The following is a 14,325-nucleotide window of genomic DNA, read 5'->3' as shown; positions in this document are numbered from 1 at the left end:
AACTCAAATTAAACAATAATAAAATGGAATTAAAACGCATTCAATTTAATTACCATTTATTTACTCAATGGTAGGAAGAGACCAGAGCAACAGAGTTACAATTTTTTAAGGAACGATGAAATGAAACTATGAACAATTGTCAACTACATCACTTCTTTTTAGAAAAAGATTTAAGAATATAGCATAATTAAGTTAATATTTCAGATCATCATCGTGCAAATACAGGAAGAAGCAGCAATAAAGGGTGTAACAGATCCAAGTGTACGCTGGAATGAAGTCTGGTGTACGCTTGTGATTCAGCTATACATGAAACCGGTGTAAACCCGCAATGCTTCGCATTGGCCTTTCCAATGCTGTTGACCAATTGTTTATCATTAAATGTTTAAAGATGATAACTGGATATGATAATGACAATAATTTACTGGTAAAGTTCCTGAAGTTTCATTGTTCGCTATTTTTATTACTGTTGTTGCTTAAAGACATCAACATAACACGAATATATTTTGTAACCGACCACAGAAAATGACTGAAGGGGACTATTTAAGTGCTGAAGGTATTTTACAGACAGTGGTTTCCCAGTTATCCCATCATGGAACTGGTACTGACCGTTAATATAGATTAAATACTAGTATTTGAATACATTACTTCATGCTCAAACACTCGTTGAAATCATGCAATCTTAAGTTTGCAATTTAATACGTAAAGCATAACCCAGAGTGCTGTATATTTCACTTGAATCGAAGTATCTGAATGGAAAACAGCAACTTTTAAGTGCATTATAATTTGAGAGTAACGGAAATTAAACAATCGCACTTTGTGGAACAATTTAATGAATAACAAATGCAATCGTCGTTAATTAAACTGAAGTACTACTGCGCTTAAGTTAATTATCAGATGCCCGTGTGAATTAACTATATACTTGCTTGTATTTGAACTTGATTCTCTGTCATTGTGCAGTATTTATTGTGTTGACGTATAACTTTAAAATCGTTTGATGCAAAAACAAACACATACAACTATAAGCTTGGTTAAATGTCCAATATAGTGCATTACCATAAAATAACTACATGTATTCTATAAAAGTTTTCCATTAAGGAACATATACCGAGTGTTCTTCGATGTATCTATCAAGCCCAGTATATTTTAACTTTGCTTTCAACATCCGATCTGCATATGGGACAAGTACTTATTGATTCAGCACACTCTTCACAGGTTGCCAGGTGGCGACAAGGAAGGAAGGTAACGCAGACCTCCCTGTCCATACATACTTTACACACGCGTTGTTCTTTGAGTTTCTCGTTTTCCTTAAGAACATCGTCGACATCTACAACAAAGATTATACATCTAATGATTTTGCATCAAGCAACATGAAATTGACCTCGGCCGATAAGCCTCATTTTCAAAACAGAAGTCAAGGAAAATGTATATATTAGAGCCGCACAAGGACAGAACTAAACAGTTTCCTAACAAGATATTGAAAACTTAGCGTACGCTTCCCTCATTTACATACTATAAATACTTGTGTGTGCGTGTGTGTGGACAATTCTCAAATCATGACGTTGAAGTCGCCTGTGGAATGGTTGTATATTTGATGTAACAATTGTTAAAATAATTTCTTATACAAAACTAAACGGTTTGATCTCACCTGAAGGAATACTTGCTGAGGACAAGGAACTAGAGTGCGCATTCAGACTCAAGTTCTGTAAACGCCTGTAATTAATACTGTCAGAATTTGATTCCTCCACGCCTTCCATCGCCAGATCCTCGATGCACAACTGACCATTGGAGGCCCCCGCCTCGTCACTGGGCTGGGCAACTTGCTGACCACCAGCTGACACAGCAAATGAACTGTCTGACCCCTTGACCAAATGACTCGATTGTCTTAAGTTTGCATAGGTAACGTTATCAGAGAGTCCTGCGTGCATTAGGGCTACCTGCCTCTTCCGTGTCAACTCCTCGACATATTTTCTGATATCTTGCGCAGTTACTAGGTTCAGGACACCTGTTTTAACATGATGTATGTTATAAGAATAACTGTTCTCATTTTCTAATATACAAACAGTCACAAGCCAGCCTTTTCAATGAAGCAATCTAATACGCCCATCAACATTACTGCAAGTATGTTTACCGTATGTGTGTAATGCCTCCAAGACCTGCTCTCGTGTATATCTATAGTCATTCAGTGCAGCCAGAACATGTGGACGTCTCAAGAACTCCTGGTTGCTAGGAGACTCAATGTTTGTTGTCTAGGTCATAAATAAATCATCCAAAATATAATGACTGGAATACGTTGTCCACTTAAACACTTACGTGTCATTATAGGTGGTAATACTTGAGTCTAAATCATTATTATTTTTCCGTGCAATACTAAGTATGTAATCACAGAGAGAACATCTCAACAGTAGTGAAAATTAGTCAAAATATCAGCCTCACTCAACACTTAAGTGGCTTAATACTTTAGAGGCTTGATACTTCTTAGACAAACTGCGAGCTACTTCGAATGAAAGAACATTTTATACATTCATATTAACGTTTTTATGTGCTTTTGCAAGCATGAAAACTGACGGATAAATCATTATTATATTATACTAAAATACAATGACAAAGCTCAAATACAAACGCACATGTGACGCAGCTTATTAAGACCGGAGTAAAACATATATTGTCCTAAGACAATACAATATTTCAATATTTGATATCATCCGGATTTCGGACAAGCTGGTTATTAATATAAAATTAGACAGATGTATGTCTAGAGTCACACAAATTACAAACATTCCGCTTTAATTCTAAATGATTTCTTCGCTGCACTCACCACGCCATTTTTGACGTTTATGACGAATTGTTCGCCCATCTGTTGCCTCACAAATCCACACTGTTGGAACCACTTTGCGTGCTCCACCCAGGGAAGGTCCTCTGGGTCCCAGTCGTAGAGTTCTCCTCCGCACCAGTAACACTTACAACGATCACCCTGACCTATATAAATTGATTTTTAATAGAAAAATAATGCATATGAAACCGAATCGCAGCTTGCATGGATTCTCTTTACACAGGGCCCAGTGGGCACCCAAACGTTGCTACAACGTTGTATTTAGGTTGCATTCAAACGTTGCAGTTTGTTTGTCACAATGGTGTATATGAAAGCTTTCCTGACGTTTTTTTTCTGACGTTTTTCCCAAACGTTGCTGCAACGTTGTATTTAGGTTGCATTCAAACGCAATATTTTTAAATTCTATTTTTGTAATAATACAAAAGTTAACAAAATTAAAAACTTTTTACTGCCAACCGCTCTTTCGAGTATTATCGGCAGGTATGGACATTTTCGAGTCCGTTTTATAGAAAGAACCATTACTTGATGTCTATAGAGGACTGCGTTTGAATGCAACCTAAATACAACGTTGCAGCAACGTTTGGAAAAAACGTCGGATAAACGTTCATATACACCATTGTGACAACCAAACTGCAACGTTTGAATGCAACCTTAATACAACGTTGCAACACCGTTTGGGTGCCCACTGGGAAGAGTGCACAGTTACACAGAAGCAACGTTGTAGCAACATACTTCTCAAACGTTCGACCGACATTTCGCGTGCAACGTTGCAGAAACGTTCGGAAGTGGTTACTAATGTCGCGATCAGAATGCAACGTTTCTAAAACGTACTTTAAACGTTATGATAAAACGTCCTGGTATTGTTTTGTATGCAACGTTATGGCAACGCTCGATAATGGTTGCCGACGTTGCGACCTAAATATTACGTTTCAGCAACGTTCGTAAAATGTTTGATGCCCACTGAGCATGGACAAACATTATGTTTCTATACATTATTTGTTATTGTTTCATTAACACATTTTTCATTCGATAATACAATAAAGATGCCATACATTAAAATATATCTTGAAACGTACCCATGTACAACAGTCCGGCGGCAGCCAGATCTCGCGGGGTTTGTCTCAGCTGTGCAGGCCATCCCCTGTAAGACCGCAATCTCGTATGTTCGTCTGCCCAGTCCCTGTATTTTGGCTCTGTGATAACTGCTGCAGCTCCTTGATTTGGATCAATTGAAGACAACGCTGTTACACTATGTGACTGTGGTAGAGCAATTGGATTAGCAGTTCTGGTTGAAACTGAAGTCGTCCGGACAGTGGAAAATGGCGGAGATAAAAAGGCAAAGTTTCCAGCTGCAGTCGGTCTCCTACTATCTATTTCCTTCAACGTTGTTTGTCGTGCTGTTTGCTGAATTCTACTAGCAGATGGTATTGGTATATTTCCGCACTCATAACCAAACGCAAACGGACATTCTGGGCAATATTTCCTGTGTTCATTGGCCACAAAATCACCTGGACCAAAGCTACCTAAACTCGCTCTACAAAATACACACTGTACGCGATCTGATACGTGGAGATACATGAACCCATTTTTGGCCAATTCTTCCTTAGTGACATGGGTTCAAGGTGGCCAGTCATGGAACGTTGAGAGTCTCTCACTTTCACGGTAGAAGTGAGAATAATAATCCCGTGGGTCGGGAGCATAGTCTTCGGCAACTACGTCGTCAGCAATTTCATCATCTATCCCCTGAGGGTGACTATACAGTCTTACAATTGGTGCAGAGTCTTCTTCTAAATCATGATGTATTTGTAAATCACGTCCATTGCTGGAAAAACGTCCACTTTCGTTTCCGCTTGAACTGGTTGATATCAAACTTAGTTCGGCCATTCAAATTATAACTAAAAACGAGATGACTCAGACGTTTCACCCTGAAATGAACGAATTTATTATAGCTTCTGAAAAAAGTGGTGCATACTTTGTATTTGCTGAATAGTCATGGAGTATACTTTCGTCTCAACATACGAAATTGATCTTCAAAGTTTGAAAATTAGACCAGATTTATTTATTAAATAAAGACCAAAACTCTCCAAATCCTTAAGTGATTATGAATTTTAGAAAAATAAACATTTTAACGTACAAACGAGTTTTTCGGGCAACCCGACCTGATCTTATGGAACCCGCCCAGCCTATTTTCCGCAAAATTACCGATGTTTTGTTGTATACGATTGAGGTTTTTTTTATTTATAATTATTAATACCCCCCCCCCAAACTGCCAAACACGCTCAAAATGTTCCCCTCAATCCGCTTTCCGCGCTATTTTTTTCACCTTTTTAATAAACCATTCACTTCTTCCCCTCAAAAACAACACCTGACCGTTATTTAAAACGTATGATCCACATATTAAAGTTGGCCTCGTCAATATACAGAGTGTCCCTTTTCATGTTGTAATGTATCCATGTCCAAATAGAGATATAACGAATGTATACACTTAAGTCTGCATAATGCACGTTAAGATTTGACAATGTATTCACCTCACCGCATTAATAAGTACGTTTTATGGTTTATTCAATATATACAATAGACATACAGTCCATGAGTATACATAATCAAAACATAGTAACATTTATAAACGCAAGACATGTGATCAGTTTCGAATATCATAAGTTGTTGAATAAAATATCAATACATGAAAAAGTTTAGGACAAATATTTTTGTGGATTACAGCATTTAAAATCTATTTAACAATTCATGATATAACGATAACACATAAAACAACAAAGACGAATCTACAAGAGAGCGAGAAGTCAAGTTTGAGTAATGAATAATGTACACTTAATCATAATAATATTTATACTGGTTTCTCTGACTAAATGCTTTATGTTTACTTATAACTAAATTTATGTTGGTATTTGTATTTTCCGATTGTATTAATTCAATAAATTGTTTGTTCTTTTCTAGTAATATTTATTTATATTATACAATTTTCGTATATCATCATATATCAGAAACTTTCTTACAAAAAGTGATATTCATCCTCAAGATCATTGCAATGTTGACATTTTCTATCATGAAAAGGTATACATGTGTAGCTTCATGTGTATGCCATCTGCCTGATTCAATCTATGGGATGAAACCCTTAATCTACAAAGATCAGATCTAATTCTATTTATACTAACATTTGTTTAAGTGAGGCTGCAATTCAAATTTGCAAAACTGCCTGTTACTTATTGCTCTTGATTAATGTATCATTTACTCTAGACTTTACCAAGGATACAAAAACACTTTCAATCATCTACACCTAAGTTTAGCCATGCATATTGAAAGCCTACGGTCTGCAACAGATTACAGACAGATTTTCCCCAATAATGTTTATATCGTTTATTTATTAAATTCTCACAAATGTTGCTATACATACGATTTACATGTATATATTTATGATCTTCTAACTGAATAATTTTCCAACCAATACCGTATTATATTAATGGCTCTTTTAGTTATCAGGGATGTTTTTTTAAGTTCCCAATACACAACATTATTCTGTTGTTTGAATTTTCACGCCTAGTAGTTTTTTGCAAAAATGTAAGTGAACTCTTTCAACTGCCATTGACTCAGGTAAGCCCCAGATTTCTTACCCATTTTTAAAATTGGCAAAACAAGCTGATCAAACAATTAAAATTTGGTATGTATTGAGATTGTTGAATAATTTGTTATATATGAGTTCAGCTTAAAAACAGCCTTTGAGGCCTGCAAGTGTTTCACAAGTATTTGCAAAAGATCATCTTGCAGTGAATACAATTCCTAAGCAGGTAAATGATTAAACAATTTCTTATGCATCGTCTTTGAAATTCAATGTAATATCCCTCTTAAGTTGTACCCCTTTTTTTTAAACCATTACCTTTGTTTTATTTGTGTTAACACATAACTTTAACCTATTGCATTATTCCTCTAACAAAGACAAACCTTTAATTAGTTCTTCCTCGGTTTCTATCATAATTACAATGCCATCTGCATATAACAACATAATAATTTTATCATACAAATATCAATTCTTTAAAAACTATTTAACATATAATGTTCTTCTTAGTTATTCAAATAAAAATGAAATAGGAATCGTGATAATGATACTCCTTGCCGTACTCCTAAAAAACAGAAAAAAATCTTCATTACTTATTATGTTACCTAATTTTATTCTTGATTTCACATTTGTATACATGGTTGGAATTTATGATAGCAAGCATTTGTCCTCGAACGCCTAGCTTCAACAGTTTTTACCAGATGATATCCGTCACTAAATAATCGAACGCTTTGGTGTTATCAACAAATATGGCATACACTTTTTGTTCACTTAAATAATTAATGACACCGTGTAATACAAAAATGTTATCAACATCCCATATTTTTCCTGAATCCTGTCTGTGCCTCTATGTAGACATGATAGTATTCAGCTCAATGGTTAAGCATATTGTTAATGACCTTAGTAAATAATTACCCAAAAGTACTTAATAATGGTATCCCTCTGAAATTATTCACATCCTGCCAATCACCTATTTTTGTAACGGAACAAAAAAAAACTTACACCAACTTTCAGGGAAATGTCCATATTCAAAGAATTTAGAAAACAAAGTACAAACAACTTTTAAGAAACTTTTACTACTAGTTCCAAGTTTAACAAGAGCTTGTCACAGTAGTGCCAAATCCCCGCCGAAATGTGTTTGCTTGTATGACAACATTTGATTTAGAGAGTAGAATAATATTTGTAAAAAAATAAATGGAGATAATTCATTATGCTCCGGACAAAAAATTACTTTGAAATTAAATAAAGGGATACAATTCAAACACTAAGGTAGGTAGAGTTATGGTTCTTAGTCACTGCACTTTTCCTAGTTGCCATCAGTTTAAGTTTGAAGTTTCAAGTAAATCCCTTTAGTAGATTTAGAGTTATGCTCCGGACAAAAAATTACTTTAAAATTATATAAAATGGGAGATAATTCAAAAAATAAGGTAGATAGAGTTATGGTTCTTGGTCACTGCACTTCTCCTAGTTGCCATATGTTTATATTTCAAGTTTCAAGTAAACCCCTTCAGTACATTTAGAGTTATGCTCCGGACAAAAATGTACTTTAAAATTATATAAAAGGGGAGATAATTCAAAAACTAAGATAGATAGAGTTGTGGTTCTTGGTCATTGCACTTCTCCTAGTTGCCATCTGTAAATATTTCAAGTTTCAAGTAAATCCCTTTAGTAGATTTAGTGTTATGCTCCGGACAAAAATTTACATTTAAATCATATGAAAGGGGAGATAATTCAAAAACAAAGGTAGATAGAGTTGTGGTTCTTAATCACTGCACTTCCCCTAGTTGCCATCTGTGTATATTTCAAGTTTCAAGTAAATCCCTTCAGTAGATTTAGAGTTATGTTCCGGACAAAAATGTACTTTAAAATCAAATAAAAGGGGAGATAATTAAAAAACTAAAGTTGATAGAGTTATGGTTCTTGGTCACTGCACTTCTCCTAGTTGCCATCTGTTTATATTTTAAGTTTAAAGTAAATCCATTGAATAGATTTGGAGTTATGCTCCGGACAAAGTTTCAGCCGGACGGACAGACGGACGGACAGACGGACAGGACCAATTACTATATCCCCTCCGAAAATTTTTCGGCGGGGATAAAAAAAATCATTTAACAGATAATCAAGGCCACCTGATTGACCATTATGTATTTGCCTACAAGCACTAATAATTTTTTTATCAGTAAATGTTACATTTAACTCTCTAAACATTATATTTAATTCTCAATTTAAGTACCGGTCCGTATAAAACAAAAAATCTTCAACAGCCTGATAAAATCTAGGGTTAGGATCATTAATTGATTTAGAACAGTTTAAAAACTCACTACTACTTATATCTTACTTATTGTATTCGCATGTATTATTCTTTAAAATTTTCCCGTAAAATTTTGCTTTTGTTAGTCTTGCATTTTCTAATTTCATTGTTGGATTTTTAACATAAGCATATTTCTTTTCTCTAATTGTACTTTTATGAAGACTCTGAGATTCTAGCATGCTGTGTCTATTTTCCTCTGAGGGATAATGTCTATACATAGTAAGATTCATATAATAACATTTTTTTCAATATTTACATTCATTATCAACATATGCAGTTTTTAAAATATATTTATCAACACAATATGTATTGTCAACATGCTCTTTTTAAATAATCACGAAACTGGGTTAAATAACTATCTAATGAATCACTGTTTTAGTTTGATCAATACAGCCACTAATAGTTTTAAATGTATTTATTACATTTTCACAATTTAATGCACCTATATAATCCATTTTCCATTTATTATTCCATTTATAAATGTGTGGGTTTTTTTGGCATCATTTTCCATATGGCTTTTACTATTAGGATATTGCTTTATTTCAGTTTTACAATCAATACTAAATTTTACTGATAAAATGTTAGGATCTAAAACTTCAAACTTATGAATCAATGGAAACATATAACTTTTACAAAAAACAAGATCAATACCGTAGTGCTACAACCTTGCGAACTTACGAATGTATTTCTTATATTTCTATCTGAATCTAGTCTACGTACCATTCTACCTGACAATTTACAAAAATCTAATACTAACTTCCCATACTCATTTACAATTTTATCAAGTTTACATCTTGGAAAGTTTACATCTTGTAGATTATCCTCAGGTAACACATTTTCTACTCAGACATGAACAGTGTCATGTAATGTAAAACAAAATCTGGTATTTCCCCAACTCTGGAATTAAAATCTCCACAAGTGTCATACTCATTCATATTTTTTTCACATTGTCTAGTTTCGAATCTCCATCGGTTGCAGGCTGTTTACAAGACTGGGATCCCATAGAGAGTTTCTTTCTCCCCATGTTATTTATATCACAATTACTGGATTGGATTTAAATGTGATACTTGATTATTTTGGCTGGACTACTTGCCAGAAGTGCCTCAATCAGATTTGGGGGAAAGTACAGGACAGAACAGAACAAAACTGCCAATGGTATGCTTGCTTATCACGTCCAGTTTGCTGTTCCTCGGTGGGGCAATTGTAGTTTTTGGTTGTCCGTTGTCACTGGGGTCATCAACAATAAGATTTGTTTACTTCAATGTTCTTGAAGCTCGTTGACGGTCAAAGGAGGGAGGGAGAGAGGGAGGGATTGGTAAACCAATATTGTGCATTTATTTACATAATTATATCTTATAACGCCATTATACCCCAACACAGTTTTTATGGGCTTATCAATAAATAACATGTTGATTTGTTGGTAGCTCTGTAAGCATGCCTTTCCCTTTGAAAGTACTACTTCAGTTTTTGTTCGAAAGTGATGATATTTCTTAGTTATTATATTGAAAAAGAGTAGTGAGTGTAGTGGTCAAATATATTTTAACCCGATTATATTAAAATGGCCGACATTCGACGCTAACGAATGAAAATGTGTCATTGAACGGCCTTTTGTTGTTCTTGCCAAATAAAAGACGTCAATATTATACATCATAAACAAATAATTATGCTGAAGAACTTAAGTCATATAATTGATAATATCTGAGAGACAGTCAAAAAAGTCATTTATCAATTTTGAAGTTCGCATGTGTTTATATGTATGTTCAACAAAATCGCATTTTAAACATTCGCTTTAAGTTCAAATCAAAAATACACTGTGAAGATAACTGTATGAATAACGAACTTAACCAGTTTCACAAAATTTAACTTCAGATTACACGAACAGAACACAAAAAAAATGTAACGTGCTTACGCAAATAGATTTAAATTATTTAATCTTAACGGACATTACTTTCATTTAAAATGAAACAGCTTTAATTTTTACTACCGCTTTAGCGTTAATCAGAGTACCGACATGAAACTTAAATATTGCCACAAAATTACCATTGCATACTGAATAACCTATAAATTATTCGAAGTTCATACTGACAACACTGCATAAAAGCGATTATAAAAATAAAAAAGCAAAATTACCAGCCAGTTAATTGATCACGACTGCAAAACAAAATACACCACAGCTCGATATATGACAACCAGGTATTAACCACGGAAGAAAATTCGAATTGTACTTCAAACCGTTTCGGTTTGAATTCAAATTTTGAATGTCAACACATTCTGAGTTAAAAAGTAACAATATACATTGTTTTAATGTCATGTCTTAACTATGTATCAAACGTAAACCTAGTTACAAGATATTAATGAGAATCATTAATAACATAAAAAACAAATACAATAACAGAGAATGATAAGCTTACTTTTATGACGTGACGAGAGTGAACAAAAGGGCACACAACCACTGCATAGAGTACACATAACTTAAACATAAACTTCCTTAAATCAGTTTTTATTGTGGCGTTCGTCAAGGGTAACTGTAACGGCAAATGTGAACTTGGTACGATCTATGCAATCGTGATACATCGGCCATCTCCGGATTCCTCCGCAAAATTGATTTATGAAATAAATCGTCTGCTGATCCAGAGTCACGATCTTAGCTGTATACAATGGTTAGTTGTCCCGATTTGAAACCTTCTGTTATTGCGGTGCTATTCGATCGTGGATAAGTATTTAAGGTCGACCGTGGCACAAAAGAGACATTCAAAACGAAGTACGTATGAAGCGACAAAGGAACTGTATTTAAATAAATCAATGGCATTTGTTATTTATATTCATGTTTTTAAAGTTTGCAAAGTTTGCCTTAGCTTAACTGGGGCTCGCATACACAGCTGCCTCGTATTAAAAAGTCCGTAAATTGTACGGGCCATTGCAATATACGCAGTACTTTAGTCAAGCTGATATATCATTTGTAACTATGATTTATCATACATATTGGATGTTTAAATTGTCCTATATATTGCATATGTACGTGTCTAAGTATCATACACACTAGCCTATGTCACTAGTATTGTATTTATCCTTATGCATATTTTATGAGAATTACTCCATTGTCCTGAGATCATTCAAATATACACTGTGATGTCATACGTGTACACTCAAGTCAGAATGAGAGATATGGTAAGCAACATTTGTATCGATCAGGACTGGAAACATGTGCTACAGATTAAAAAGTATAGACCATGCTGTCATTTTCTAATTTTGACTGTCGCAAGACAAACCTTATAAATTACACATTAATTGCAGTGATAATATAGTGTTTACTTCGTAGACCCGTGGCGTATTGGATATATGTTCTTTTAACCTGGTGAATTTGAAATTATTTGTATTTGCATTTATCTTTTTTGGCATTTTGAATGAATTGGTATAAGTTTTGGAGTGGATGAACATGTGCATTTTGGAATTGTGTATTGTTCTGTCGTAATCCTATCTTATTTTGTATAGTACTCGACATGTTTATGAAAAAGAATATGATACATTGCGTGTTTTAACATTATTTAAATGGCGTCAAAAGTATTGTCACATATGTTCCAGATAAACATCAATTTCCGCGTTGAGTATAGTTTTTCCCCGGTAATGTGCTTTAAGATGTCATCTGTGCCTTAAGGTAGTCATAAAAGCTAATGTGGCGTATTTATTTAATGTTTTCAATTTTCACATACACCTAAAAGTACTTTTGGTAGACCACTTGATTTTCAAATACCGATAGCGTTTCAGTTACTTAGAGGACGAAATCCAATAATTAAATCGTTATTATTGCCACACCACCAATTGCAGCTTATTAATAATAACTTAAGACAATGTATGAGCAAGTTTCACTATTATTGGGAAAAATTTGCGACTTCTAAAGTGAACACAAGGTTTTACAATAGTCACATATGGAAAGCTGTCCCGGCCCCTGTAAGCTTAGTTTTTCAGCTGAAATTAACCAAAATTTACCAACTCGAAATCATAAGAAAAAAAATGTTCTGAGGAAATGTCACAATTATTGGATCTATGGAAAACGTCCCCGTCCCCTGACAGCCGTGTTTTAAACAAAACAGACCCATTTTTCGAACACGGCAAAGATATCATTCCAACAAATAAATGTTCTTACCAAGTTTCATGAAGATTGGAAAAAATGTGACTTGAGGAGTGTTAATAAAGTTATTCTATCGCCGTATATAGGAAACATTCCCGCACCTTGGTGGCCGAGATTTTTAACGGAGCGGAACCATTCTCGAACTTTTATGATTCTCTACATTTTAAGTATAAAAATTATTGTCGACAATTCGACCTGTTGATCTAGTGTGTTACTTCAAGTGACTTCATGTTGCCTTCTTTTAAACCTTGATATTGCCAAGACAAATATTCAGAAAATATTTCATGTTGAATATGGTGTGCTAGTTTATGACCCCAGCAGACTCTTATTCTATATTGACCTAGATATTATCAAGATTAAAATGCTGGCCAAGTTTCATCAAAATTCAGACATGTGTTCCCTCTAGAATATCAATGTGTTTATTCAAATGAGACCCAAAAGCAAACTTGGCATACATATTGCAAAGATAAATATTTTGACCAAGTGTCATCAGGCTTGATTAATAAATAAGGCTTCTAAAGTGACAATAGGGGTTATTCTAAGATGTTTCTAGGTTGTTTGTAAATAAAAACAATTTTTCCAAGAATCAGCACAAATGTTGCTTCAGCATTGGTAAAGGGTTTCAAGGATTTTACCTGATCACCTTGTTTAGGACCGCACTTGACCCAAATTCGCACTTTTCCTAATTACTGTCGAGGTAAACATTCAGATCAAGTTTCATCAAGGATGAGTCATACAAGTGGATTCTAGAATGGTCATTGTGATTTCCATTTGTACTGGGGATCTTCTTATATTAACCCCGGGGATCTTATTATATTTACCCCACTTGACCCACATTAAGAACTTGGCACAGAGTCCACTTTACCCAAACGAAAACTTTGCCTATATATTGTGATAATCAACATTTTTACCAAGCTTCATCAATATTGATTAAAATCTGTGGCATTTTGAGTTGTACAAGACGAATTACATTTTAGATAAACCACAAATGTTCATGTGAGCTAAAAGACAGGGCCATTACCCTAACATTTTAGAAAACGTACCGGTATCGTTACACATAGCCAATAATTGATGTATATTGCGTTCACTGTCACATGAAAAGTGTGGTTCGAGCTTCATTGTAATGTCTAGACGGTTATCTGTAAGGGGAGTTAACTATATTTTGGCGTTATTTACTGGCTTGACGAATTGACCATCACTTTTATTTGTTTAATATGTGTTTGTATTTTACCAGTCTCACTTGAACAGCGGTTGTCACATTTAATGTAGCTGTATGGTTTTATTGATTCCTGGTCCAGACGGATGTTTGTCTACAGATTGATTCCCATGCCGACTAAGTGGGTTTCCTCCGGCTGTCCACCATAGCCCTTTGCACAAGACAACTTTGATAAATTGTTGTTAGCCCAGCTATTTATTTTCTGATACACAGCAAACTGAGTTTCAACGTGTTTAACACATTTTGAAAGATTTCTGCCATGAAACAGCAT

At 34.5% G+C, this 14,325-nt stretch overlaps 1 protein-coding gene across 4 annotated transcripts in view; it reads right to left on the bottom strand.

Moving 5' to 3' along the window:
• Positions 1–39: 39 nt before the first annotated feature.
• LOC127849559 (baculoviral IAP repeat-containing protein 7-B-like) overlaps positions 40–14,325 on the bottom strand; it is a 166,785-nt gene continuing 152,499 nt past the window's right edge. Inside the window, exons 3-6 of one of the 4 annotated variants that reach the window (XM_052382268.1) lie at positions 2,816–2,976; positions 2,129–2,246; positions 1,646–2,002; positions 40–1,324 (exon numbers count right to left, since the gene is read on the bottom strand). In XM_052382268.1, coding sequence (XP_052238228.1) covers positions 1,128–1,324; positions 1,646–2,002; positions 2,129–2,246; positions 2,816–2,976 — 833 coding nt within the window. In that variant the 3' untranslated portion in view covers positions 40–1,127. The remainder of the gene's footprint in view (positions 1,325–1,645; positions 2,003–2,128; positions 2,247–2,815; positions 2,977–14,325) is intronic. The other 3 variants (XM_052382270.1, XM_052382272.1, XM_052382271.1) reach the window with 3 other exon arrangements.

The sequence above is a fragment of the Dreissena polymorpha genome, chromosome 11 (assembly GCF_020536995.1).
Source record: "Dreissena polymorpha isolate Duluth1 chromosome 11, UMN_Dpol_1.0, whole genome shotgun sequence".
NCBI classification, from domain to species: Eukaryota; Metazoa; Mollusca; class Bivalvia; order Myida; family Dreissenidae; genus Dreissena; species Dreissena polymorpha.
Note: the sequence above shows the minus strand (reverse complement) of the source record. Positions and strands in the feature narration are given on the sequence as shown.